The sequence below is a fragment of the Numenius arquata genome, chromosome 26, assembly GCF_964106895.1.
Source record: "Numenius arquata chromosome 26, bNumArq3.hap1.1, whole genome shotgun sequence".
Classification (NCBI taxonomy): domain Eukaryota; kingdom Metazoa; phylum Chordata; class Aves; order Charadriiformes; family Scolopacidae; genus Numenius; species Numenius arquata.
In genome coordinates this window covers 4775761-4803392 of record NC_133601.1, presented here as the reverse complement: position 1 = coordinate 4803392, position 27632 = coordinate 4775761, and the positions used below count along the sequence as shown (strand labels likewise).

At 57.7% G+C, this 27632-nt stretch overlaps 2 protein-coding genes across 2 annotated transcripts in view; one reads left to right on the top strand and one right to left on the bottom strand.

Annotated features, from left to right (window-relative positions):
* Positions 1–586: 586 nt before the first annotated feature.
* Positions 587–5822, bottom strand: FAM178B (family with sequence similarity 178 member B). The gene is made up of 15 exons (XM_074164085.1): positions 5561–5822; positions 4462–4847; positions 4301–4362; positions 4114–4224; positions 3883–4032; positions 3678–3783; positions 3525–3594; positions 3319–3439; positions 3145–3232; positions 2784–2960; positions 1605–1702; positions 1193–1283; positions 1002–1103; positions 808–885; positions 587–727 (listed from the first exon to the last, which is right to left on the bottom strand). Exons 1-15 carry the CDS (start codon positions 5820–5822, stop codon positions 587–589), a joined length of 2043 nt encoding a protein of 680 aa, XP_074020186.1.
* Positions 5823–6027: 205 nt separating this feature from the next.
* Positions 6028–27632, top strand: part of SNRNP200 (small nuclear ribonucleoprotein U5 subunit 200) — a 29785-nt gene continuing 8180 nt past the window's right edge. Inside the window, exons 1-29 of the mRNA XM_074164172.1 lie at positions 6028–6370; positions 6867–7030; positions 8658–8829; positions 9490–9682; positions 9973–10028; positions 10629–10727; positions 11032–11184; positions 11328–11427; positions 12133–12269; positions 13449–13532; positions 13759–13932; positions 15948–16085; positions 16231–16386; positions 17421–17591; positions 17830–18023; positions 19068–19191; positions 19568–19717; positions 19884–19994; positions 21312–21443; positions 21817–22005; positions 22902–23099; positions 24081–24233; positions 24343–24423; positions 24721–24804; positions 25941–26047; positions 26256–26374; positions 26644–26798; positions 26939–27128; positions 27351–27524. Coding sequence (XP_074020273.1) covers positions 6326–6370; positions 6867–7030; positions 8658–8829; positions 9490–9682; positions 9973–10028; positions 10629–10727; positions 11032–11184; positions 11328–11427; positions 12133–12269; positions 13449–13532; positions 13759–13932; positions 15948–16085; positions 16231–16386; positions 17421–17591; positions 17830–18023; positions 19068–19191; positions 19568–19717; positions 19884–19994; positions 21312–21443; positions 21817–22005; positions 22902–23099; positions 24081–24233; positions 24343–24423; positions 24721–24804; positions 25941–26047; positions 26256–26374; positions 26644–26798; positions 26939–27128; positions 27351–27524 — 4003 coding nt within the window. The 5' untranslated portion in view covers positions 6028–6325. The remainder of the gene's footprint in view (positions 6371–6866; positions 7031–8657; positions 8830–9489; positions 9683–9972; positions 10029–10628; positions 10728–11031; positions 11185–11327; positions 11428–12132; positions 12270–13448; positions 13533–13758; positions 13933–15947; positions 16086–16230; positions 16387–17420; positions 17592–17829; positions 18024–19067; positions 19192–19567; positions 19718–19883; positions 19995–21311; positions 21444–21816; positions 22006–22901; positions 23100–24080; positions 24234–24342; positions 24424–24720; positions 24805–25940; positions 26048–26255; positions 26375–26643; positions 26799–26938; positions 27129–27350; positions 27525–27632) is intronic.

Here is a 27632-nt window from a genome sequence, read left to right as displayed (position 1 = left end):
GTCGGGTCGGGTCCGGTTAGATCGGATCAGGTCCAGTCGGCTCGGATCAGATTGGGTAAAATCAGGTCGTATTGGATTGTCTCCAGTTGGATTGGATAGGATGGGGTCGGATCGGGTCCAGTTGGATCAGACTGGGTCAGATCGGATCGGATTGGATGGCATCGGGTCAGGTCCGGTCAGATTGGATCGGATCGGATCAGCTCCCATCGGATCGGATCCAGTTGGGTCAAATGGGGTCGGCTTCACCCGGCCCTGGCTCAGCCCATCTCAACCCAGTTCAGTTCAGCCCAGTCCTACCCAGTTCTACCTAGTTCTACCCAGTTCCCCCCAGTTCTACCCAGTTCCCCCCAGTTCTACCTAGTTCCTCCCAGTTCCACCCAGTTCAGCCCAATTCCGCCCAGTTTGTCCCAGCCCAGCCCCGTGGAGACAGGACCCCCAGCGCCCTTCCGCGGTGCCGATGGCCACCAGGCCAGCCCCACACAGCCGCAGGAGTCAGGGGTGTTTATTGGGTTGGGGGGGGGGTGACCTGGGGCACCCAAGGGTGCCGGTGGCCCCCCGGGAGTGGGGACAGGGACCCCCCCGTGCCCTAGACCAGCATCTCCTGCCATTTGACGAAGAGGAGGGCGGCCAGGCTTTTGAGCTGGCTGCGGAAGAGGAGGCTGGGGCTGTCATGCAGCCCCCTCCCAAAATCCTGGTCCAGCTGGCCACAGAGCCGCTCCAGGTAGCCCTGTGGGGACAACCGGGAGGGGGTCAGGGACATGGAGGACCATCCCCACCGTGTCCCTCCCACCAGGCCCCGGTGCTCACCCGCTGGTGGGGAGGTGGGTTCTCGGTGCCCACCACGTTGCTGGCGAGGAGGAGGAGGCTGTAGCTCAGGTAACAAGCCTGCGGGCAACAGGGGGGGGCTCACCCAAAAGGGCGTGGGGCAACTTGGGGGGGTGAAATGGCGGGGAGGAGTTGCACCCCAACGGCACCCATTTCTCGGCGAGGGCAGCACCCACCTCCTGGTCGAGGTCCTCCGGCTTCTCCTGGCCACCGGTGACCACCAACCGTCGCAGAGCGTCCGGCCGTGCCAGCACCAGCAGCCGGCCCAGCACCTCCATCTATGGGGAGAAAGGGGGGGGGTCAGGGTGGTCCCAGCACTCACGGTGGGTGCCAGGGCACCGTCACGGTCCCACCAGTGTGCACCCACCTCCACCTGCGCCCCGGGAGGTGGCACGGTGGCCGGTGGCTCCCCCAGCAGCCGGGCCATGGCGTGAAGGCTCAGATACCGGCGAAGCTCCCTGGGGAGATGAGGTGGGGAGGGGAGAAAAGAGCGTGAGGAAGGGTCCGGTGCGTCCCCAGCTGCCCGTCCCCACCGTCACCGCCATCCCCCGTGACATCTGTGCCACGCCGGTGCCCTCCAGACCCCCCGCGGCAGCCGAATCCTGCTCCGCTTTGTGCCGGTGCAACCGGCTGGAATAAAGAGAATTAAAAAGGGCAGAGACATCCCAGCCCGGCCGGGGGCTGGCACGGTGTCCCCGAGGCAGTGCCAGCTCCTGCCGGGCTCCCTGTCACCGGTCGTTGGTGGCACGAGGAAGCCTGGCAGCGTGTTGGGGACGTACCTGTCCCTCCTGGTGAGGTCTGGCAGGAGCCGCACCAGGGCAACCAGGTTGTGGTGGTGGCCAGAAAGCTGGCAGAGGGACAGGCAGAGAGCGGGCAGCTGCGGGGGACAGAGGGGGGGCTGAGGAACGGGCACGGCGGGCACGGAACCTCAAGGAGGCATGGGGCAAGGGGAGCCCCCCCCCCTGCCCTCCCCAGGCCCCACAGAAAGGCCCAATTAATGGGGGAGGCACCAGGGCCCCCGGGCAGGGACGGGGACACGGGGCTGGCACGGCATGGGGACGGCACGGGGACGAGAGGAGCTGGCACAGCAAAGGGATGGGGGTCTTGGGCGAGGGGACAGCACAGGGACAGGGGACATGGCATGGGGACAGGGGACACAGCAAAGGGACATGGATCTCGGTTGTGGGGACAGCACAGGGACAGGGGACACAGCACAGGGACAGCGGCACAGCAAAGGGACATGGATCTCGGTTGTGGGGACAGCACAGGGACAGGGGACGTGGCATGGGGACAGGGGACACAGCTTGGCGACGCTGGCACGGCACAGGGATAGTGAACATGGCACTCCACCGCACAGGGACAGGGATGGGGACACAGGGCATGGCAAAGGGACAGGGACAGCGGTGCCGGCATGGCACAGGGGTAGGGACACCGCATGAAACAGATGGGGACATGGGGGGCGCTGGCACAGGAGAGGGGGACAGAGGGGGCTGGCACGGGAAAAGGATGGGATCTCGGGGTGCTGGCAGAGGGATGGGGACAGGGGACATGGCAGAGGGACAGGGGACACAGCAGAGGGAGGGGCACATGGGCGATATCAGGGCATGGGGACAGGGGACATGGCAGAGGGATGGGGACAGGAGGTGATGGCAGGGCATGGGGACAGGGGACACGACACAGGGTTGGGCACAGGGGACATGGCAGAGGGACGGGAACAGGGGACACAGCATAGGGACGGGGACAGGGGACATGGCAGAGGGATGGGGACGGGATATGGCACAGGGACAGGGGTGATGGCAGGGGACAGGGGACATAGCACAGGGATGGGGACAGGGGTGATGGCAGGGGGGAGGGGACACAGCAGATGGATGGGGACAGGGGCGATGGCAGGGCATGGGGACACAGCAGAGGGATGGGGACAGGGGCGATGGCAGGGGACAGGTCAGAGGGACGTTTACCTGCCCCTGCCAGTCCTGGATGCCCTCCAGCAGGCAGTGCAGAAGGTGCTGCAGTTCGGGCAGGGGATGGCACCGCAGCGCCCGGTCCAGCCCCAGGAAGCAGAGGAGGGTGACAAGGACCAGGCGGGCGCCATCGGGGTAGCGGCAGGGCTGGGTGACCACGCACAGCGCCAGGAACTGCAGGGGAAAGGGGGCATGTCACCCAAGAGCCCCCCAAACAAACCCACCGTGGGGCAGGGACAGGGCGGCACAGCCGGTGGCAGCCCCAGCGGGCACCCCTCCAGGAGCTGGCATCAGCGCCGCCCGTCTAATTAGCAGGGCAGAGTTAACGAAGGTCCTGGAGAGAACGGCGGGCTCTCACCTTGCAGATGTCACCGAGCTGCGTCACCAGGGTCAGCGTGTTGGTGGCAATGGGGGTGGCCAGCGGGGAGAAGGATGGATCCAGGCTCCTGGAAGGAGAGGGCAGGGGGTTGGCAGTGGGGCTGGCAGGCGTGGGGGGGGGCAGCACCCTCCTGCCCCCCACGCTGGGGCTCACCTCCTGTCTGTGGGGCAGAGCTCGGGGGGCAGCAGGCGCTGGCGGCGCAGGGGGCTCAGGTCGGCGCCCAGACGGGTGAAAGCCCCACTGATCTCCTGCACTGTGGGGCACCAGGGCTCCCCTGCGGGCAAGGGGGACGGTGAGGACGGGCAGGAGGTTGGGGGGCACCCCACGGCGAGGCAGCCCCACGCCTGCCTCACACTCACCCCCGGCGCTCAGCCAGATCTCCCACAGGGCCTGGGAAGCGTTGGTGGTGTCCGGGCAGAGGGTCATCAGCTGCCGAAAGAAAGAAAGGAAGAAAGGGGTGACCCAGGTGGCACCGCGGGAGGAGGGGACACCCTCTGGTGACAGTGGCTCACCTGGAAGAGCCAGCGCAGGACGGGCAGCGGGCAAGTGGGCACGCAGCGGTAGAGCAGGCTGAGCCCCCCGTCACAGACGAAAGCCGCCTGGCAGGCAGGGGAGTTGCTGGGGGAGGGATAAAGGGGGTGAGGAGGGCTCTGGCTGTGTCCCTTGTCCCCTCATTGTCACCCCCGTGCCCCTGTCACCCCCATGCCCAGCTCTCACCAGAGGAAAAACCCCTCCAAGGCGCTCTGAGGCTTCAGCCCGCGGGTGTCCAGGGTGGGCACCGGGGCCGGGCGGGCGCAGAAGACGGGTTCCCCGGGGTGGACGGCGGGGATGAATCGGGGTGTCATGGTGTGACGGGCCAGGAAATCCCTGGGGGCAAAAGGGTGGCATTGGGTGGGGAGCGGGCACTGTGCAGACCCCCCCCAGCCTGGGCACGGCTAGCAGCGGTACCTGTTATCCTCGGAAAGCTCCGTCTCCTCCTCCAGGGACTCCCAGGGACTGTCATCGTCCACGTGGTCCCACACCAGGCCAGGCTGCAGCGTGGCTGCCTGGCTCTGCTCCCTGCCACAGGGGTGGTGAGGGCACAGGGAGGGCACCCCAGGGTGCCCCCGTGCCCTAAGGGGGGTTCCAGCCTTACCTCTTTTCCTGGATTAGTGATTCCAGGCTGTTGGCAAGCGGATCTGGCCGTGGGCACGCAACCTGGGCAACAGAGCAAGGGAATGGTGTTAGGGGGGTACCACAACAGCCGGTGGGCACCGGGATGTCCCCAGGGCACCCCCCCAATGTCCAGGCACCCACCTGCTGGTGGTCCGCAGGGCTCGAGGGCTCGTCCCCCACCATCAGCATGTCCCTCAGTGGGATCAGCTCATCGTCCTCGCTGTCTGTGGAGGACACCCACCCCATCGCTGTGCCCAGCGGGTGCCCCCCAGAGTTCCTCCCCACCTGCTGCGGCACATTCCCGGCTGTGGTGTGCTGCCTGCGGTTGGCATCACCCCCCAGGGACCCCGTAGCCGTCACCGGCAGCACCGGGACATGGCTGGAAGTGTCCGGTGCCACCTGGCACGGTGGCGAGCCCTGGTTGGCCACATCCCGCTGGATGGCATGGGGCGGAGTGGGACCAGGAGGCTGCCGGCCTCTGCTCACCCGTTTCCCGGTGCCAGGGGAGTCCTTGGAGCGCCGGGGGCCTGTGGGGACAGCAAAAGGGTCACCAGAACCTCCCTTGGGGCACAGGGAGGGCTGTGCGGACAACACAGAGGGGAACAGCCCCCCACCTTAGGGCATAGGGGCTGTGGGGACAACACAGGGGTGACCAGGGCCCTCCTTGGGGTGCCAGGGGACTGTGGGGACAAGGCAGGGGTGACCAGGGGATCCCTTGGGGCATGGGGGCTGTCGTGACAACACAGGGGTGACCAGGGCCTTCTTTGGAGTGCCAGGGGACTGTGGGGACAAGGCAGGGGCGACCAGGGGACCCCTTGGGGCATGGGGGCTGTGGAGACAATACAGCGGAGACCTGGGGTCCTTCTTCTTGGCGTGCCAGGGGACTCTGGAGACAACACAGGGGTGACGAGAGCCCTTCCTGGAGTGCCAGGGGACTGTGGGGCCAATGCAGGGGTGAACAGGGGACCCCTTGGGGCATGGGGGCTGTGGGGACAACACAAGGGTATCCAGGGCCCTTCTTGGGGTGCCAGGGAACTGTGGGGGACAACTCAGGGGTGACTGGGGGCTCCCTTGGGGCATAGGGAGGGTCTTGGGGATAACATGGGAGCCACTTTGGGGCACAGGGAAGGGCCATAAGGACAACACGGGGGTGACTGGGGTTGCTCTTGGGGCACCATGGGGCCAACAGGAGGGTCACGACTCCCCTCACACCCACCCCCCGGGGCAGGGCCATGCTCACCTCGCACCCCGCTGGCACCCCGTGGGCGGTGGGAGGCTCGGAGAGGGCTGTCAGCGGGTGGGGGGGCAGGGGGACAGGGCTCCAGCAGGCCAGGGGGCGGTGGCGCAACGGGGCGGCCCACCCGGAGGTGTTTGAGGGCGCGGAGCTGCTGGTAGCGCTGGAGACCGGCCTGGAAGCCATAGCTGAAGATCACCGAGCGGGGTACACGGGCGGAGGAGAGGGGGATCTGGTACCAGCGCAGCCCCTCAGGGTGGGGGGCCATGGCGGGACCGGCCCGGGGCCCAACAGGGGGGACCCCAAAATGGCGGCGAGGCCTCGCCACACGGGGCGGGGGCGGGGCTGTGAGGAAAAGGCGGGGCTTACGCTGGGGAGAGCCAATAGGAGGCGGGCGGGCCGGCAGCTGACCCCGCCTACCCGCCGCGCCCCGGCGCTTTCAAAGCTTCAACCGTCAACGGCTTAACGGGCCAATGGCAGCGCGCGGGGGCGGCGCGGCTGAGCCAATCACAGCCAGTCCCCGGCGCCTGGAGCGGGGCGCTGCCAGCCAATCAGAGTGGGAGGCTGGCGTAGCGTCGTCGCGTCTCACCGGGCGTAGCGATGCATGCTGGGAGTTGTAGTTCGGAGGGCGGAGCCGCGGGGACGTCGGGGCGCCCCCCCCAGCAGAAGCGCTTCCGGGTCGCGCTCCGCTTCCGCTTGACCCGGAAGTGGCATTCCGAGGCCTAATCCGGTGCGCGGCGGCGGCGGCGCGGCCTCCAGCCCGGCCCAGCCATGGCGGATGTCACCGCCCGGAGCCTGCAGTACGAGTACAAGGCGGTGAGTGCGGCCCCGCCGGCCCCTGGGCCTCCCGCCCCTCACCGGCCCCGTAGCGGGCCCTCTCCGGTGCCGTTAACCCAAGGGCTGCCTTTAAACTCACCCCCGGCCTGTGGCGGCCCTAATTCTCCCCGCGAACGTGTCCTGCTCGGTATAAGGGCCCTTTAATGGGGCCGGGAGCGATTTCTGAGGACTAAACTCCTCTTTTAAGGGTTTTTCCGGCCTTTTTCCTCATTAAAGCGGGACTTCCTGGGCACCGAGAGGTAACCGAGCACCCAGGCGAGGAGCGTGCCGGTTTTCCCGGCTGAAACAAGCCCCAGGATGGGGCCGAGTGGCTCAGCCCCAGCTTAAAGTCTAAAATCGTGCTTATGGGGGCGTTAAATAAGCCCTTTGGTTAATTAAAATGCAAATTATTTGTGCCTCGAGCAGCGTGGATTGTGTTAAATTAAAAGGAGTTACGCCTGCCTCTTCTTTATGGCTCTCTTCTTTCTTCTCCCAGAACTCCAACCTTGTCCTTCAAGCCGATCGCTCGCTGATCGACCGGACGCGGCGGGATGAGCCGACCGGGGAAGTCCTGTCCCTGGTGGGCAAACTGGAGGGGACCCGCATGGGGGACAAAGCCCAGAGAACCAAACCCCAGATGCAGGAGGAGAGACGAGCCAAGTGAGTGGGAGCTCGGAACCCCTGACTCAGAACTGGTTTAGTGTGAAAAACGCTCTGAGCAATTAATTTTTATCTTCCTGTCTTTGAATAACGCAGCCTTGGGTTGGTTTAATGCTGGGAACAGGGTAGAATTCAGCGGTGTGGGGAATGTTTTGGTGGTGTGAGCGAGGGAGGGATGGATGGGCCGAGGCCAGTGGTGTGAGGTTCAACCAGGCCAAGTGTTGGGTCCTGCCCGTAGGCCGCACCAACCCCATGGATGCTCCAGTTGGTGGGAGAATGGCCAGAAAAGGACCTGGGGGTGACTGTCCCCCTGTACTGGGCACTGGTTGAGGCCCCACAGAATCACAGAATGATGTGAGGTTGGAAGGGACCTCTGGAGATCACCCAGTCCAACACCCCCCCCAGAGCAGGGCCACCCAGAGCAGGTCCCACAGGAACGTGTCCAGGGGGGTTTGAATGTCTCCAGAGATGGAGACTCCACCACCTCTCTGGGCAGCCTCTGCCAGGGCTCTGCCACCCTCAAAGTGAAGAAGTTCCTCCTCACGTTTAGATGGAACTTCTTATGTTCCAGTTTGTGGCCATTCCCTCTTGTCCTGTCACTGGGCACCACTGGAAAAAGACCGGCCCCATCCTCCTGACACCCACCCTTGAAGTATTTATAGGCGTTGATCACATCCCCCCTCAGTCTGCTCTTCTCCAGACTAAAAAGCCCCAAGTCCCTCAGCCTTTCCTCATCAGAGAGATGCTCCAGCCCCTCATCATCTTTGTAGCCCTCTGCTGTCCCCTCTCCAGCAGTTCCCTGTCCTTCTGGAACTGGGGAGCCCAGAACTGGTCCCAGTGCTCCAGATGGGGCCTCCCCAGGGCAGAGCAGAGGGGGAGGATGACCTCCCTCAACCTGCTGGTCACACTCTTCTTGATGAGAGGACTCTGTCCAGTTTTGGGCCCCTCACCACAAAAAAGACCTTGGGGGGCTGGAGCGTGTCCAGAGAAGGGCACCGGAGCTGGTGAGGGGTCTGGAGCACAAGTCTTGTGAGGAGCGGCTGAGGGAGCTGGGGGTGTTCAGCCTGGAGAAAAGGAGGCTGAGGGGAGACCTTCTCGCTCTCTCCAACTCCCTGAAAGGAGGGTGTAGCCAGGGGGGGTCGGTCTCTTCTCCCAAGGAACAGGCCATGGGACAAGAGGAAGCGGCCTCAAGTTGCGCCAGGGGAGGTTTAGGATGGATACTGGGGGAAATTGCTATGACAAAAGGGTTGTGAAGCCCTGGAAGAGGCTGCCCAGGGCAGTGGTGGAGTCGCCATCCCTGGAGGGATTTAAAAGCCGGGCAGACGTGGTGCTGAGGGACACGGGTCAGTGGTGGTTTGGGCAGTGCTGGGTTGATGGTTGGACTCCATGATCTGAAAGGTCCCTTCCAACTGGACGATTCTATGATTCTAACTTGGAAGATGCAGAGACGTCATTTTTTTCATTTGGAGCCTTTTGCTCCATGTCAAGAAACTAAAATTGAAGTGAAAAATTAAAAAAATGTGTATTTTTCTTCTTTATTTTTCCAATAAAAGAGGCTAGCTGTATTTGAAGTCGCAGGAGCTCTGCCGCGGGGCTGACCTCTCCTCCCTGCCCTCTCTCTTCCCAGGCGAAGGAAGCGTGACGAGGACAGGCACGACATCAACAAGATGAAGGGTTACACCCTACTCTCCGAGGGCATCGACGAGATGGTGGGCATCATCTACAAACCCAAAACCAAGGAGACCCGCGAGACCTACGAGGTGCTGCTGAGCTTCATCCAGGCGGCTCTCGGGGACCAGGTGAGGATGGGGGACACCTCAGGAATCCCCTGCTCCGGCAGAGGATTCAAAGCCTGTAAAATCCATCCCTTGGATGTTTTAATCCTTCCCTGTCATCCCGTGGGGTGGGTTCGCTCCCTTGGTGGTGGCTTTTGGGGACACCTCAGGATGGGTGTCCCTGCTCCGATGGAGGATTCAACCTGTAAAATCCATCCCTTGGATGTTTTAATCCTTCCCTGTCATCCCATGGGGTGGGTTTGCTCCCTCAGTGGTGGCTTTTGGGCTCAGGGACATTGTGGGGGTGGCCTTAGGGTGCCTCATTGAGGGTCCAGAGATGGGAAGGATTGACCCCGTGTCCTTCACGTAGCAAATTCCTTCTCCGCATGTCCGCTAGTCCTTTGGCTGCTCTCAGGGACCAGGTGAGGATGGGGACCACCTCAGGATGGGTGTCCCTGCTCTGACAGAGAATTCAAAGCCTTAAAATCCATCCCTTGGATGTTTTAATCCTTCCCTGTCATCCCGTGGGGTGGGTTTTTTCCCTCGGTGGGGGCTTTTGGGCTCGGGGACATTGTGGGGGTGGCCTTAGGGTGCCTGATTGAGGGTCCAGAGATGGGAGGGATCAACCCTGTGTCCTTCACGTAGCAAATTTCTTCTCCGTGTACCTCATTATCCCTTTGGCAGCCCCGTGACATTCTCTGCGGAGCCGCCGACGAGGTGCTGGCCGTCCTGAAGAACGAGAAGCTGCGGGATAAGGAGAGGCGGAAAGAGATCGATCTGCTGTTGGGACAGACAGACGATACCCGCTACCACGTGCTGGTCAACCTGGGCAAGAAGATCACGGATTACGGCGGAGACAAGGAAATCCAGAACATGGGTACGGGAAGGCGTTTTCCTTGGGCTCCTGGCTTCAGGGACGAGGCTGGTGGAAAGTTGGGGGACTGGTTCCAGAGCCGCCTCACTCCAGGGCGGTGTTTGCACATGGAGAAGTAGGGAAAAAAAAAAAACAAACCACTTTTGGACGGTTTTCAAGCGCCCAAACCACGTTCTTTTTCATCTTTTGGATGCGGGGAGGTGTGGGCGGGCACGTGGATCTGCGAATCTTGCATGTGGTGCCCAGATTTTTCCCGTCGAATTAACTCCCCCCCCATCTCCTCTCCCTCGCAGATGACAATATCGATGAGACCTACGGGGTGAACGTGCAGTTCGAGTCCGATGAGGAGGTAGGAGACGAAGGGTGGCGGCGGAGGCTCTGCCCTGTCCCCTCAGGGGACCGCCTTTGTCCCTTTTTATTTACTCTGTCCCGTTGGGAAGTGGGCAGTGGCTCAGGGTTGGGATGTCTCTGCCAGGAAAGGAGAAGCCAGATTATTTTAGGTACCGTTTCCTGGCTCGGGGAGGATTTGTTGCTTATCCTGCTAATCCAAGGCTTATCATGAGTCAGTAGGATGTAAAACAGATGGTGATATTTAGATCTCGGAGGGGGGGAAACTTGACAGATCGAGAGGAAGAGAGACCTTCAAATGGGCCGGTTGGAAGCGTTTCATGGAAAAGCTCCCTGGGATTGGGTTTTGGAAAAGGCTGAGAGAGCGATAAGAGAGAATAAAATGAGATTGTTGGAGGAGTCGTTGGCAAAACCTCTCTGTAGGGAGTAGAAATAATCTCATCACGTGGGGCTGTACCTGAAGAGCAGCGTCATGTCCCCGTGGAAAACACAAGGAAGGGCTCTTTCCCCTCAGGAGGGAGTTGCCAGATGATTCATTTTTGTTGAGGAAAAGCTCTGTGATGTTTCCAAAAGCCGTTTTCTGGAACTCTGCTTCCAACAGGAAGGTGACGAGGACATTTACGGCGAAGTGCGCGATGAGGCGTCCGATGACGACATGGAAGGAGACGAAGCCGTTGTCCGCTGCACCCTCTCGGCCAACGTGAGTCACCGAGGAACGTGTGAAACGCGGGTTTTGGGGTCATCTGGAGGAGGTTTGGGGATCCTCTTGGCCTGTGGATGGAATTAATGTTGTTTGTGGGTGGAGAGGAGCCTTGGAGCTGTTGTCTGATGGAGACCAAAATGCTCATTAATAAAATTAAGAGGCCTCACAGCTGTATCTGCAGGTTCTTTGCTCCTCTCCCTGGGTAGAGAGAGGCCCCAAATGCTCCCTCCGTGGCACAAAGGCCACGTGCCTGCTTGTCTCTCACAGGAAAAGAACGTTTTTGGGGTTTTTTTTCTTAAAGCTTGTGGCTTCGGGGGAGCTGATGAGTTCGAAGAAGAAGGACCTGCATCCTCGAGACATCGACGCCTTTTGGTTGCAGCGGCAGCTGAGCCGCTTCTACGACGACGCCATCGTTTCCCAGAAGAAGGCGGACGAAGTGCTGGAGATCTTGAAGGTGGGTGGCCATCTCGTCTTGCCTCTGGCTGCTCTTTGGGCTCCACCTGAGTTCAGCTCTGGGAATCTGAACAAGAACCTTAGAGATTCTGGTTTGTGGGGCGCAGGGTTAACCGGTTGCTCCTTGTTTTTTCCTCCTCCCAGACGGCAAGTGATGACCGGGAATGTGAGAACCAGCTCGTTCTGCTCCTGGGCTTTAACACCTTCGACTTCATTAAAGTCCTGCGGCAGCACCGGATGATGAGTGAGTGGTGTTTGCTTTAACTTCTTTATTTTCCTGCTCTTTTGACTTGATTCTAGCACAACCTGAGGCCTTTTAAGCGCCATCGGTGTTGCTGTGTGAAGCTTGGGCCCTTCTTAATTTGCTCCCTTCTGCTGGTTCAACCCTTAATCGCTCCCCGTCTGCTCTGCCCTGGGGAGGCCCCATCTGGAGCACTGGGACCAGTTCTGGGCTCCCCGGTTCCAGAAGGACAGGGAACTGCTGGAGAGGGTACAGCAGAGGGCTACAAAGATGATGAGGGGCTGGAGCATCTCTCTGATGAGGAAAGGCTGAGGGACTTGGGTCTTTTTAGTCTGGAGAAGAGCAGACTGAGGGGGGATGTGATCAAGACCTATAAATACTTCAAGGGTGGGTGTCAGGAGGATGGGGCCAGTCTTTTTCCAGTGGTGCCCAGTGACAGGACAAGAGGGAACGGCCACAAACTGGAACATAAGAAGTTCCATCTAAACGTGAGGAGGAACTTCTTCACTTTTGGGGGTGGCAGAGCCCTGGAAGAGGCTGCCCAGAGAAGTGGTGGGGTCTCCATCTCCAGAGACATTCCAAACCCCCCCTGGACACGTTCCTGTGGGACCTGCTCTGGGTGACCCTGCTCTGGGGGGGGGGTTGGACTGGGTGATCTCCAGAGGTCCCTTCCAACCCCATGTCATCCTGTGAATTCTCTTTCCTCAGTCCTTTACTGCACTTTGCTGGCCAGTGCGCAAAGCGAAGCTGAAAAGGAAAGGATAATGGGGAAGATGGAAGCGGATCCCGAGCTCTCCAAGTTCTTGTATCAGCTGCATGAGACGGAGAAGGAGGATCTCATTCGGGTGAGGCTGGAGGGAACCTCCGGTGGGATGAGAGAGGGGATCGTGAGAGCCCTGCCGGTGTCTGCGGTCACCGCGGGACTGTGGGTTTTGTTCTCTGTTCGTGAGAGAGGAGCCTGCTGACTCAGCCGGGATCTTGAAACCATGGGAAACGTTGCTTAAGAGGGCGATATGTTTACCACTTCTTATTTTTGAGTCCTGCTTTCCCAGGAAAATGTCAATATATGCAAGTTTCACATTTTTATACGCGGGTGTGAGCTGCCTTGTCACAGCACCGTGTCACCTCTGGGCCTCCTTCGTGCGAGGCTCAGCGCAGTGAAACACCCCCGTCACCTCTGATCAGTGCCTCATCACCTGGGCTTGGAATGTGACGCTCAGGAGCTTTATTGGGATGCAGGATTAGCTCTGCTTGGCCTTTGGAGAATAGCAGTTGGGGGTTGTTTTTTGGGGGGATAAATACCATATTCCTGCTTTGTTGCTAAAAAAAAAACCCCTGGTTATGTCAATGTGAGGAGCCAGTATGGGTTCTCTGCTGGACTTTTGCTGGGCCACCTCAGGTTTGTGTGTCCTCGCTCCCTGTTTCCTTTCATCTGCTCCTCCTGGAAGGCAGGATTATGTCCTGTCACAACACTGTGACACACCTGTGTCTTGTCACAGCACCGTGTCACCTCTGGGCCTCCTTCATTCGAGGCTCAGCGCAGTGAAACAGCCCCGTCACCTCTGATCAGCTCCTCATCACCTGGGCTTGGAATGTGATGCTCAGGAGCTTTATTGGGATGCAGGATTAGCTCTGCTTGGCCTTTGGAGAATAGCAGTTGGGGGTTGTTTTTTGGGGGGATAAATACCATATTCCTGCTTTGTTGCTAAAAAAAACAACCCTGGTTATGTCAATGTGAGGAGCCAGTATGGGTTCTCTGCTGGCTGGACTTTTGCTGGGCCACCTCAGGTTTGTGTGTCCTCGCTCCCTGCTTCCTTTCATCTGCTCCTCCTGGAAGGCAGGATTATGTCCAGGCCTTGGGAGCACCGGCTTCTACTGCCAAAAAATTATTGGCTCTGGTTCGGTGAATGCCTCTGCTGGAAAGAAATCGTGGCGTGTTGCCCTCTGGTTGTGTGGACTCGCAGTCCGTGGAGGAGGTTTGGTAAATCTTCCCCTGGGGGCTGAATTCTCGTCTCTTCGCACAGGAGGAACGCTCTCGCCGGGAGCGTGTCCGTCAGTCCCGGATGGACACCGATTTGGAGACCATGGATCTGGACCAAGGAGGAGAGGTAAAACTCTTTGAAGTCATCTGTTCTTTGCCCTTCCAAGGCGTACCCTCAATAAAAAAAAGTCTTTGAGGTGATGTGGGCAGGAAGATACCAAGAATAATCCCCTGATGTGCTAAAGAGGCAGTTGCCAGTTGGATGTGGATGCTTTTCCTTCAATCCCAGGGTGAAAATGGCAGGAGAGGGTTGTTCTCTAACCTTTTCTCCTCTTTCCCGTGGTTGTTTCCAGGCACTGGCTCCCCGGCAGGTGCTGGACCTGGAGGATCTGGTCTTCGCCCAAGGTAGTCACTTCATGGCCAACAAGCGGTGCCAGCTCCCTGACGGCTCCTTCCGCAGGCAGCGCAAGGGCTACGAGGAGGTGCATGTGCCAGCCCTGAAACCCAAGCCTTTTGGCTCTGAAGAGGTGGGTGACCTGCTTTGTCCCCCGTTGTTTGAGTGACGAGATGACTGATGTCATCTACATGGACAGGTCCTTGATGTGGTTCCCCAGGACATCCTTCTCTCTGCATTCGAGAGAGAGGTGGGTTTCATGGATGGACTGTTCAGTGAACGAGGAATTAATGGAATCACAGAATGGTTGAGTTGGAAGGGACTTTAAAGAACTTGTAGAATCATGGAGTGGTTTGGGTTGGAAGGGACCTTAAGGCCCCCCCCAGGCGCCACCCCCTGCCCTGGGCAGGAGCACCTCCCACCAGACCAGGTTGCTCCAAGCCCCGTCCAGCCTGGCCTCAGACACCTCCAGGGAAGGGAAATTGTTGGATGGTTGCATCCAGAGAGTAGTTCTCCACGATTCAATGTCCAGATGAAGACTGGTGACAAGTGCTGTCCCTCAGGGGTCTCTACTGGGACCAGCACTACTCAATATCTTCATCAGTGACAGAGACAGTGGGATCGAGGGCACCCTCAGCAAGTTTGTGGGTGACAACAAGCTGAGTAGCGTGGGTGACACACCGGAGGGACGGGATGCCATCCAGAGGGACTTGGACAGGGTGGAGAACCCTCATGAGGTTCAACAAGGCCAAGTGCAAGGTTAGAGCAACGCCTGGTCCCAGCACAGGCTGGGGATGGACAGATGGAGAGCAGCCCTGAGGAGAAGGACTTGGGGGTGTTGGTGGGTGAGAAGCTCAACATGAGCCGGCAACGTGCTCTGGCAGCCCAGAAATCCCCCCACATCCTGGGCTGCATCCCCAGCAGCGTGGCCAGCAGGGCGAGGGGGGGGATTCTGTCCCTCTGCCTCCAGCTCTGGGGAGACACCCCCACCACCCCAGTGCTGCCTCCAGCTCTGGGGCCACCAACATCAGAAGGACACGGAGCTGTTGGAGCAGGGCCAGAGGAGGCCCCGGAGATGCTGGGAGGGCTGGAGCCCCTCTGCTGGGAGGACAGGCTGAGAGAGTAGGGGGGGTTCAGCCTGGAGAAGAGAAGGCTCCGGGGAGACCTTGGAGCCCCTTCCAGTCCCTAAAGGGGGGGGCTCCAGGAAAGCTGGGGAGGGACTCTGGATGAGGGAGGGGAGCCCTAGGAGGAGGGGGAAGGGTTTGCCACTGAAAGAGGGGAGATGGAGCTGAGATGTGGGGAAGAAGTTCTTTGCTGTGAGGGTGGTGAGAGCCTGGCCCAGGTTGCCCAGAGAAGCTGTGGCTGCCCCGTCCCTGGAGGGGTTCAAGGCCAGGTTGGAGAGGGCTTGGAGCCACCTGGTCTCACTGAAGGTGTCCCAGCCACTAGAAGGGATGGAACTGGAGGAGCTTTAAGGTCCCTTCCATCCCAAACCGTTCTATGAGTTGGTGCTAATATCGTGACAGGTACTTCCTGGCACTCGACAGGCTTTGATGTGGCTTTGACGCCCTCCCAGATTTCTTGCAGAACGGTTATTTTAAGCTGAGAGATTTCACACGGCCGGAGAGGGTTCCCGATTTCTAGTTTCCCACTTGGGGACTGTGTATCCTGTGTGGGCGGTTTGTGTCTCGGGGCTCCCCTGCCCCTTATTTCAACCGCTTTGTTGAAGCCTGAGCTCTGGTTTTGTCGTGTCCCCCCCCCCGTCCCTGCCCTTGCTGCCATGTGCGGCGTGGGTCGGAGATCTGGCTGATTCATGGCGTGCCGCCTGAGAAACTGCCTCTTTTGATCAGCGCCGGCAGCGGAAATGTGGTTTGATCTGTCCCATCATGAGAACACGGTGGGGTTTTGCTTTTCTGATGGCCTAGCCAGCGAGGACTTGTACTCGTTGGAGTCACGGGGCGCTTAACGAGCCTCGTTTGATCTCTCCTTAACCTGCTCCGCGAGCCCTGGGCCACGGGGTTTCTCTTCTGGCCATCTGGAGACAACATGACCCTGCTCCTCCCCGGGGTGTCTCCGAGGCCTGACATATGCCCTGCAGCCTGCGAGGGACTGACACAAAGGCACTGAGTTTGATGTTTTGCCCTTTTTCAGCAATTGGTTTCGGTAGAAAAGTTGCCCAAATACGCCCAGGCTGGATTCGAGGGGTTTAAAACCCTGAACCGGATTCAGAGCAAACTCTACCGCGCTGCGCTGGAGTCGGATGAGAACTTGCTGCTGTGCGCTCCCACGGTAAGGATCCAGCTATTTGTGTCCTCTGTGATGGGAAATGCAGAGGGATTTACCTTTTCTGGTGGAAAAATCTGACCTTTTTGGGCAAACCTTTGCTCTGGAGAAGACAGGAGTGTGATGGGACTGGGTTCCGTTCTCGTCGTAGGGCGCTGGGAAGACAAACGTGGCGCTGATGTGCATGCTGCGAGAAATAGGGAAGCACATTAACATGGACGGAACCATCAACGTGGACGATTTCAAGATTATCTACATCGCCCCCATGAGGTCCTTGGTGCAGGAGATGGTGGGAAGCTTCGGGAAGGTGAGGAGAGGTTTGGTCCTGCCCCTGTTCGAACCGTAGGTTGGGGAAGATGAGTTTTATTGCGGTGATTTCCTTATATTACACTTAAGGAAGGATATAAGCTCTGGCAGAAGCTTGTTGGGAGAGGATCACAGAATCCCAGGTTGGCAGGGATCTGTGGAGATCACCCAGTCCAACCCCCTGCCAGAGCAGGGTCACCCAGAGCAGTTGGACAGGAACATGTCCACATGGGGTTTGGAATATCCCCAGAGAAGGAGACCCCACAGCCTCTCTGGGCAGCCTCTTCCAGGGCTCTGTCACCCTCAAAGTGACATTTTCCTTATTTCCCGTGTCCCAGTTTGTGCCCCTTGTCCCTTGTCCTGTCCCTGGTCACCACTGAGAAGAGTCTGGCCCCATCCTCTTGCCCCCCACCCTTTAGCTATTGCTCAGCATCGATGAGACCCCCTCTCAGGCTGCTCTTCTCCAGCTGAACAGCCCCAGGTCCCTCAGCCTTTCCTCAGCAGAGAGATGCTCCAGCCCCTCATCATCTTCGTAGCCCTCTGCTGTACCCTCTCCAGCAGTTCCCTGTCCTTCTGAAACTGGGGAGCCCAGAACTGGTCCCAGTGCTCCAGATGGGGCCTCCCCAGGGCAGAGCAGAGGGGGAGGATGATCTCCTTTGACCTGCTGGCCATGGTCTTCCTGATGCCCCCCAGGATGTCATTGGCCCTTCTTGGCCACAAGGGCCCATTGCTGGCCCATGGGCAACCTGTTGTCCCCCAGGACTCCCAAGTCCCTCTCTACAGAGCTGCTTTCCAGCAGGTCACCCCCAACCTGTACTGGTGTGGGGGGGTTATTCCTCCCCAGGAGCAGGACCCTACACTTGCCCTCATTGAATTTCCATGAAATCCACCCGTTTCTCCCAGTGCTGTGGTGGGACGAGTATGAAACTGTCTGTGAGCGTCTCATGGCTGTGCTGCCCTAATGCTGCCTCTGAGAAATGCACGCCCTTTATCCAGTTTACCCAGTTTAATCCCCCCAGTGGGTTTTCCTCCTAGCGCCTGGCCACCTACGGCATCAACGTGGCGGAGCTGACAGGGGATCACCAGCTGTGCAAGGAGGAAATCAGCGCCACCCAGATCATCGTCTGCACCCCGGAGAAGTGGGACATCATCACCCGCAAGGGAGGAGAACGCACCTACACCCAGCTGGTGCGACTGGTCATACTGGTGAGCGGCGGCGGGGCACGATGATGGGCGCTTTTTCTTTCGGGGTCACATTTTCCAGCCATGGGTGAGCGGTTGGAGATGTCTCTGGTGGTTGGTTGTGGAGAAACTCGGGCTTTGAGCTGTGGGATGAGCGTCCCTCAATCCACCCAAGGAGGTTTGCTGAGAAACTAAACCAAAAATGGGTAAATTGAGGCAATTTGGAGTTGGGGGTAACTCCGGTTTTGTTTCTTCTCTTCAGGATGAGATTCACCTCCTGCACGATGACCGAGGGCCCGTCCTGGAGTCTTTGGTAGCCAGAGCCATCCGCAACATCGAGATGACTCAGGAGGATGTGAGGCTGGTTGGGTTGAGTGCCACCCTCCCCAACTACGAGGACGTGGCTACCTTCCTGAGAGTGGACCCGGCCAAAGGCTTGTTCTATTTTGATAACAGGTACCGGGGAAAAGCTGGGAGAGATCTTTGCCATCAGATGGTGGTGTTGAGTATGGTTAGTTGAGTATTTATCTGTGGGATGGTGCCAGGGTCTCACCGGGCCTTCACCCGACTCTCAACACACGTTTATTTGCTCTTAGATGTGCTGGTAAATGCATATTCAGGGCTAGAGGAGTTAAATCCAGCCTCAAAACGTGTGCCTGGGCTCCTGCCTTGTCGTACTTGCAAGAAGAACATAGAATCATAATGGTTTGGGTGGGAAGAGACCTTAAAGCCCACCCAGTGCCTCCCCCTGGGCAGGGACACCTCCCACCAGACCAGCTTGCTCCAAGCCCCCTCCAGCCCGGCCTTGAACCCCTCCAGGGATGGGGCAGCCACAGCTTCTCAGGGCAACCTGGGCCAGGCTCTCACCACCCTCACAGCAAAGAACTTCTTCCCCACATCTCAGCTCCATCTCCCCTCTTTCAGTGGCAAACCCTTCCCCCTCCTCCTAAGGCTCCCCTCCCTCATCCAGAGTCCCTCCCCAGCTTTCCTGGAGCTCCCCCCTTTAGGGACTGGAAGGGGCTCCAAGGTCTCCCCGGAGCCTTCTCTTCTCCAGGCTGAACCCCCCCAACTCTCTCAGCCTGTCCTCCCAGCAGAGGGGCTCCAGCCCTCCCATCATCTCCGTGGCCTCCTCCGGCCCCGCTCCAACAGCTCCGTGTCCTTAACGTGCTTTAGAGAAGGCAGATAAACTGTGCTGTGTCCCTGTGCTGCAGGAGCGGTTTGAAAGAAGCTTAAAATAGGATTATGGTAGTTCCCGAGACATCATTTTTACTCCCTGAAGCACCATTTTTGCTCCCTGAGAGTGTGTGTGAAGGAAATGAATTCCAGGAAACAGGAATACATGTTGTTGTCTCCTGTTTAATCGAACTGGCACCATCAAATCTGAATAAAGCGAGGCACAAAGGAATTGTATTGACCTTAGAAGCATGAAATACAGGACCCTTGTAGCCGGGATTCTCCCTTTTTCTGCTCTTTTAGTGTCTTTTTTATTTTTCCTCACAGCTTCCGACCGGTGCCCCTGGAGCAGACCTATGTGGGTATTACGGAGAAGAAAGCGATCAAACGTTTCCAGATAATGAATGAGATTGTTTATGAGAAGATCATGGAGCACGCTGGCAAGAACCAGGTTCGATCCTTTATTTTAACCTTCCTGAGACTCTTAATCCTGATGTTTTGTCTCTTGCTGGTGAGACTCTTGGGAGCTGCTCTCGCTGCAGAGGAGAAGAGGGTGGGTTTGGGGGGGGTCCGTGGCAGCCGAGAGAGGAAGGAACATGAGGTTTTCCTCTCTGTCTGATTAACGTATGCCCTGTTTTTTTTAGGATGAGGGAGTTTGTTTTTTTTTTTGATGTTACCCCATTAGATCAGGAGCTCTGTGCCTGGTTCCTGGGGCATCTGGGCTCATTCTACATCTCTGCCCACCCTGAAGACCGGCAGCTGGTCGGGCCGAGCCTCTTTGCCGGTGATTCCTCTCTCAGCGATGGTACTTTGCGCTTGTTTACCAGGTGCTGGTGTTCGTTCACTCCAGGAAGGAGACGGGGAAGACCGCCCGGGCCATCAGGGACATGTGCCTGGAGAAAGACACCCTGGGGCTCTTCTTGAGGGAGGGCTCGGCCTCCACCGAGGTGCTGAGGACCGAAGCCGAGCAGTGCAAGGTACGTCCCTGGCCGGGGCTATTCCGACACAGCTACAGAGATGCTGCCGGTTTGGTGCAATTTGGCAGCTTTTCCTCTAGGATATGCCCTGCTTTATATTACTTTTCCCCCCTGGTGTTGCTTGGCGGGGGTAGAAAACCCAGAGCGGGTTGTTTTTGTGCTGCAGAACCTGGAGCTGAAGGATCTCCTTCCCTACGGCTTCGCCATTCACCACGCCGGGATGACGCGCGTGGACCGGACGCTGGTGGAGGATCTGTTTGCCGACAAGCACATCCAGGTGAGTCTGGCTTCCCAGGAGGAATTACTACCTTTGGAGGAGGTACTTCACAAGAAATACCATATTTTCCAATAGCCCTTGGGTCAAAATCAAGAGGATTTTGTACCGAAGATGGTGCCCAGTGAAGGCAGCCTTGATTTTTGCGTAAATAATAGAAGCTAAAGGCACGTGGCCAGGAGCGGAGCGGGCAAAAACATCTCCTTTAGCCCTTTCTGCGTGTTTAAAGCCAGAGATCTGTCCCAGGAGCAGCCCGACTCCTTCACGGTTGCTTTGTAAAACCCCATCCGAGCAATTGCCTGGCTGCGTTATGAATGGAAGGCGAAGGATTTTCCTGGGGTCATGCAGTGAGCTGGGAAATTTGGGCAAAGATCCTGCTGCTTATCTGACCTTCCCTCTGCTGAGCTGTTGAGGCAGTCACAGTATTCCGTCTTTGTCCCTTTTGTGCGTGTTTCTAATGTCAGGACCAGTATTTTAGGTCCCTTTTTTCCCTGGGAAGAGGCAGAACCAGCATTTTAGGTCCCTTTTTTCCCTGGGAAGGGGCAGGACTGGCATTTTAGGTCCCTTTTTTCCCTGGGAAGAGGCAGGACCAGCATTTTAGGTCCCTTTTTTCCCTGGGAAGAGGCAGAACCAGCCTTTTACACACCCTTTTTTCCCTGGGAAGAGGCAGGACTGCCCTTTTAGGTCCCTTTTTTCCCTGTTAAGAGGCAGGACTGCCCTTTTAGGTCCCTTTTTTCCCTGTTAAGAGGCAGGACTGGCATTTTAGGTCCCTTTTTTCCCTGGAAGAGGCAGGACCAGCATTTTAGGTCCCTTTTTCCCCTGGGAAGAGGCAGAACCAGCCTTTTACACACCCTTTTTTCCCTGGGAAGGGGCAGGACTGGCATTTTAGGTCCCTTTTTTCCCCGGGAAGAGGCAGGACTGGCCTTTTAGGTCCCTTTTTTCCCTGTTAAGAGGCAGGACTGGCATTTTAGGTCCCTTTTTTCCCCGGGAAGAGGCAGGACCGGCATTTTAGGTCCCTTTTTTCCCTGGGAAGAGGCAGGACCGGCATTTTAGGTCCCTTTTTTCCCTGGGAAGAGGCAGGACTGGCATTTTAGGTCCCTTTTTTCCCTGGGAAGAGGCAGGACCGGCATTTTAGGTCCCTTTTTTCCCTGGGAAGAGGCAGGACCAGCATTTTAGGTCCATTTTTAACCTGTGAAGACACAGGACTGGCCTTTTAGGTCCCTTTTTTCCCCGGGAAGAGGCAGGATTGGCCTTTTAGGTCCCTTTTTTTCCCCGGGAAGAGGCTTTTACCGTGCTCTGATGGCTGTTTTATTCCTGCAGGTGCTGGTCTCCACAGCCACGCTGGCCTGGGGTGTGAACCTCCCCGCTCACACCGTCATCATCAAGGGGACGCAGGTCTACAGCCCCGAGAAGGGCCGCTGGACTGAGCTGGGGGCTCTGGACATCCTGCAGGTGAAGTTCTGATGAACAAAGACGTTGCCGGGACCTGGGGCAGGGTTTTTCCTTTTTCCCACTGAGGCACATATGAGCTCTGCTTTTGTATCTTCTCCCAGTTCCCTGCTCTCAGGGAACTGTTGTGGGAACAGCCCTGCGGTGAGGGTGGAGGAGAAGGAGATCAGTAGGATAAAAAGGAGACAAATAATTCCTCTCCCAGTGTCTTAGCCAGACACATCTTGAGCTATTTCTGTGTGTCTCCTGCCAGCTGGAAGTCAGACCAGATTGAGCAATCTGGCAGGAAAGCCCCAGGAACGTGGCAGCAAGGAGGAATCACCAAAATAAAGGCTTTTTATGTTTTTTTTTCTGACCTCACCTTCTCATTTCTTAGATGCTGGGCCGTGCCGGGAGGCCACAATACGATACCAAAGGAGAGGGGATCCTCATCACATCCCACGGTGAGCTCCAGTATTACCTCTCCCTGCTCAACCAGCAGCTCCCCATCGAGAGCCAGATGGTGTCGAAGCTCCCAGACATGCTGAACGCCGAGACCGTGCTCGGCAACGTCCAGAACGCAAAGGTGAGGGCGAATCCCCGCTTTCCCCACAAACGCGTGCCCTTCGCTGCACCCAGGGGATTGCAGGGCCCAAAGGATGGTCTGTATCAGGGAAAGATGCCGTCATTGCACGGGAGCAAAGAAACTTGGAACTTGTAGTCCTGGTGGACAACAGGATGACCATGGGCTGTCCATATGCCCTTGTGGCCAAGAAGGCCAATGGTCTCCTAGGGAGGCCAGCAGGTGGAGGGAGGTCATCCTCCCCCTCTGCTCTGCCCTGGGGAGGCCCCATCTGGAGCACTGGGACCAGTTCTGGGCTCCCCGGTTCCAGAAGGACAGGGAACTGCTGGAGAGGGTACAGCAGAGGGCTACAAAGATGATGAGGGGCTGGAGCATCTCTCTGATGAGGAAAGGCTGAGGGACTTGGGTCTTTTGAGTCTGGAGAAGAGCAGACTGAGGGGGGATCTGATCAAGGCCTATAAATACTTCAAGGGTGGGGGTCAGGAGGATGGGGCCAGTCTTTTTCCAGTGGTGCCCAGTGACAGGACAAGAGGGAACGGGCACAAACTGGAACATAAGAAGTTCCATCTAAACGTGAGGAGGAACTTCTTCCCTGTGAGGGTGGCAGAGCCCTGGCAGAGGCTGCCCAGAGAGGTGGTGGAGTCTCCTTCTCTGGAGACATTCAAACCCCCCTGGACACGTTCCTGTGGGACCTGCTCTGGGTGACCCTGCTCTGGCAGGGGGTTGGACTGGGTGATCTCCAGAGGTCCCTTCCAACCCCATATCATTCTGTGACTCTGTGATTTAGCCCAGCGTGTCCTACACTACTACTGGGAGCACCGGGCTCCGAGCCGGAACATCCCCTTTGCTTGCCGTGAGGTGTGTTTGTCAGTTATTAGGGCACGTTGTTGTCTCCTCAGGACGCGGTGAATTGGCTGGGCTACACCTACCTCTACATCCGAATGCTGCGCTCCCCCACCCTCTACGGCATCTCCCATGATGATCTGAAGGGGGATCCCCTGCTGGACCAGCGCCGCCTGGACCTGGTGCACACCGCCGCCCTCATGCTGGACAAGAACAACCTGGTGAAGTATGACAAGAAGACGGGCAACTTCCAGGTGAGACGGGACCCGGGAATGGCCATTTGAGCGAGCAGAGCTGGACGGGAGCATCCTTTGGCTGGGGAAAAAGGATTCAAGAGGCGTTTTGCTGATTAAATACGGATCCCAGAGCACGTAGCATTATTCCAAGCCGCTGTTGTGCCCGTCTGTGATTGCAGGGAGCTCTCTGCCAGCATCGAGGGTGGTGGTGTTAAAATCCTAACCCCCGCTTTGTCGACAGCCACAAATTCACATTCCCGTTGTGTTTTCATTGCTTCAGAGGCAGGGAGACGAGAAAGGGGAGGCTGTGATGTGTGTGTTAGGGTTTGAGGAACCCACGACAACAATTAATTGTGGTTCAGACAATTATTCTCTCACCCCATGAGCCCTCCCCACCCGGGAAGGGGAATCGGGAAAAGCAAAGAAACTCCAGGGTTGAAATATAAAGAGATTTAGTAGGATAAGACTAAATAATTAGCATTAATGGCACTAAAAAGCTGATATTGGTCCCGATATCAGACACACTGGGATTATCCCCAGCAGGACGCTGGTCCCCACCCCCAGCAGGGACAGCCCATGTGGGACCCTGCGAGTCGGGGGGCTTTGGTAGGAAGGGAAGGGCTCAGGAGTTCTCGGGGTGTCAAGGGGGTGCCCGAGTCTCCCTCCTTCTCGTCCCCGTCCCTGGGGGGCTGGAAAACACCGAGACCTTGAACCCCCCTCCCCAGAGCTGGCTGTAAAGGGAATATTGTCACCAATTCCCACCCCAGAGGCCTCCAAAAGCGCAGTTTTCCCAAGCGTTAGAAGAGAAATAAGTCCTGTGTGGCTCAAACCAGGAGAGTATGGAATTGCGTAGCAGGTAAAGCAGTTTTCCTGGATGATTAGTAGCCTGAGAGGACGTTTAGCTCGTCCGGAGATGTCTCCTGTTCAGCATCCTCAGCTTGTGCCACGCACAGTCGGGTGTTTTCCTGCTGCTTCACTCTGCTGTTGTCCCCGTGGCAGGTGACGGAGCTGGGCCGCATCGCCAGCCACTACTACATCACCAACGAGACCATGCAAACTTACAATCAGCTCCTGAAACCCACCCTGAGTGAAATCGAGCTGTTTCGGGTCTTCTCCCTCTCCTCAGAGTTCCGGAACATCACCGTGAGGGAGGTAGGGAGCCAGACAGCCCCGAGGCACCGGTCTCCATACTGCAGGGGCAGATGCAGAGCTCACCCCGGGAGGGACCGGTCTCATCTCTCCTGCCTCGGTTTTTCTGCAGGAGGAGAAGCTCGAGCTTCAGAAGTTGCTGGAGCGAGTTCCCATCCCGGTGAAGGAGAGCATAGAGGAGCCCAGTGCCAAGGTGAGCCCCGTCTGTCGTGTCCCCCCCCCCCAGGGGACTTCTCTGCCTGTCCTGAGGGCAGCAGTGATCTTTTGGGGGGGAGCTGTGATGGGAAATGCCCCTCTGGGGGGTGGATTTACATTCTCTTCCCTCTGTGGGACATCCTGGGCTGTGTTGAGAGATGCTGCAGGTGCTCCTTGTCTCTGGTTGTCCTGCGACGTGGGCCAGTCGGTCCCCGTCGATCACGTGTCTTGCCACGTGTCACAGCCCAGCGGGATGGGGACGCTGAGACCCCCCCTCTTTGTTCTCTTTCCCCAGATCAACGTCCTCCTCCAGGCTTTCATCTCCCAGCTGAAGCTGGAAGGGTTTGCTCTCATGGCAGACATGGTTTACGTTACCCAGGTGAGCGAGGAAACCTGCTTGGGGGCCTCTCTCCTTCCTCTCTGTCTTCAGTCCAGCCACGTCTCCGTCTCAGACAACTGTTTGCACCTCGGAAATTTAATTTGTGGTCATAAATGGCTTGGAAAATAATGAGAGCTGTGAGTGGTGAGGTCTAACCCCTGCCAGGATGGGAATTAGAACTTCATTGGAGTCTCCAGTTTGTAATTAAAATAATTTGGCGCTAGAGGGCTAGAGGGTAACCTTAATCTTCTACCACAAAGGCCAAGTTCCCAGAGCTGGGAGTCAAGTAGGTGTTTGGGCTGAAGGACCTTTAAATATAATTCAATACTTGAAAAGGGCTTATAAGAAAGATGGGGAAAGCCTTTTTACCGGGGTCTGTGGTGACAGGAGAAGGGGGGACAGTTTTAAACTGAAAGAGGGGAGATTTAGGTTGGATATAAGGAAGAATTTTACTCTTGAGGGTGGTGAGAGCCTGGCCCGGGTTGTCCAGAGAAGCTGTGGCTGCCCCATCCCTGGAGGGGTTCAAGGCCAGGTTGGAGGGGGCTTGGAGCAACCTGGTCTCACTGAAGATGTCCCAGCCACTAGAAGGGATGGAACTGGAGGAGCTTTAAGGTCCCTTCCAACCCAAAACGTTCTGGGATTCTATGGTGATTCCACCACTTCCCTGGGTTGGAGGGGACCTTGAAGTTCATCGAGACCAACCATCAACCCACCACTGCCCAACCCACCACTGACCCATGTCCCTCAGCACCGGCTTTTAGATCCCTCCAGGGATGGTGTTTGGGGAGCGGAGCCCTAGGACGAGGAGGAAGGGTTTTCAACCAAAAAATGGGAAACTGAACTGAGATGTGGGGAAGAACTTCTTTGCTGTGAGGGTGGTGAGAGCCTGGCCCGGGTTGCCCAGAGAAGCTGTGGCTGCCCCATCCCTGGAGGGGTTCAAGGCCAGGTTGGACGGGGCTTTGAGCAACCAGGTTTTAAAATTTTAAAGATTTAGATGGTCTTTAAAAGGTTCTTTCCCACCCAAACCATTCTGTTCCCATGTGGCCGGGCGGGAAGATGGATAGAAAGGAAGGAAGAGCTAAATGTGAGGGTCACAGCCCCGGTCTGAGCCCCAGTCTCTGTGTCCCCCCCCCCAGTCTGCCGGGCGTCTCATGAGGGCCATCTTCGAGATTGTCCTCAACCGCGGCTGGGCTCAGCTCACCGACAAGACCCTCAACCTCTGCAAGATGATCGACAAACGGATGTAAGTGCCATCTCGGGGGTGTTTTCCCATCGGGGGCTGGCTGGGAGCCCTCAGCACAGCCCGGGCCAGGTCAGCAGAGCGTGGGAAGGAGAGCGTTTGTGCCTCTCGGGGTGTAAAGGAGCTGCCCCGTGTTTCTGGTCTTGGGGAACCTGGTGCTTTGAAGGCTCTGTGTCTTGTTCCTTTGGCTCACCCCGGGGTGTCCTCGCAGGTGGCAGTCCATGTGCCCCTTACGCCAGTTCAAGAAACTGCCTGAAGAAGTGGTGAAGAAAATCGAGAAGAAGAATTTCCCCTTTGAGCGGCTCTACGACTTGAACCATAACGAGATAGGTAGGGAGACGCGGGGAGACGCATCTCTGCCTCTTTGTTCTCCTCTGCCCTTCTCCTCTCCTCCTCCTGACCCAGAAATTGTGGGCTTTTTCCCCGTTTGATTGAAGGAGCACAACTGGGAGGGTCTTGGTACAGCTCGAGGAGGGCAGAGGCTTTCCCCTGGCACCTTCCAGCCGCTTGAATTGCCGATAATGACTATTTTTCCAGTTTGGGAGCTGTTGGTCACCCTGTTGTCCATCTGTCCTGATGGCAGCATCTTTCTCTTGCAGGAGAACTGATCCGAATGCCCAAAATGGGCAAAACCATCCACAAATACGTTCATCTGTTTCCCAAGCTGGAGCTCTCGGTCCATTTGCAGCCTATAACTCGTTCCACCCTCAAAGTAGAGCTCACTATTGCCCCCGACTTCCAGTGGGACGAAAAGGTGAGCTGTGGGGCTAAATAAATACCGTTCTTGGGGGGAGGAAGGCACTTGTGGGGCAGGATTGCCATGGGAGGACTGGTGTTGAGCTGGAAGGAGGGGCTCCGGACTGGGCTAGGAAGGTAACGGCTGCCCTTTCTCAGGTCCACGGTTCGTCGGAAGCTTTCTGGATCCTGGTGGAGGATGTGGACAGTGAGGTCATCCTGCACCACGAGTATTTCCTGCTGAAAGCCAAGTACGCGCAGGACGAGCACCTCGTCACCTTCTTCGTGCCCGTCTTTGAGCCGCTGCCCCCACAGTACTTCATCCGGGTGGTCTCCGACCGCTGGCTCTGTGAGTCTCCTTCTGCCGGGAGCACCCCCCTTTTCACAGCAGGGGGTTCTCCCTGGGGTCTGGGGGGTGAGATTCAGGTCCTCTCCCAGTGCTGTGCTGGGAAAAAGACTTCCGAGATCCCAGTGACAGCAGGGCTGGGGATGCCGTTGGCGGATGAAGCTGTTGGAAGTGCTTTTGGAGATGAAAACGGGTTGGTTTTTTTTTTCCTGTGTGTCTTGACAGCCTGTGAGACCCAGCTCCCCGTTTCCTTCCGCCACCTCATCCTCCCGGAGAAATACCCTCCTCCCACCGAGCTGCTGGACCTGCAGCCGCTGCCCGTCTCGGCTCTGCGAAACAGCGCCTTCGAGAGCCTCTACCAGGACAAGTTCCCTTTCTTCAACCCTATCCAGACCCAGGGTGGGTATCGCCTCTGCTTTCCTCCTCCAAACCGCCTCTCGGCGAGCCCTTTTGGTACTCCCAATCCCATAAACCTTGTTTTTTGGGGGGTTTATTCACACAATTTGC

What these genes read in the sequence shown, in the direction of transcription:
- FAM178B (XM_074164085.1), bottom strand. Translation starts at nt 5,822, where the DNA reads ATGGCCCCCCACCCTGAGGGGCTGCGCTGGTACCAGATCCCCCTCTCC. An exon ending in TCCTGCGCTGGCTCTTCCAG is followed by an intron (nt 3,595 to 3,677) that starts GTGAGCCACTGT and finishes TTCTTTCGGCAG; the next exon opens with CTGATGACCCTCTGCCCGGA. An exon ending in TCCAGGACTGGCAGGGGCAG is followed by an intron (nt 1,703 to 2,783) that starts GTAAACGTCCCT and finishes TGTCCCCCGCAG; the next exon opens with CTGCCCGCTCTCTGCCTGTC.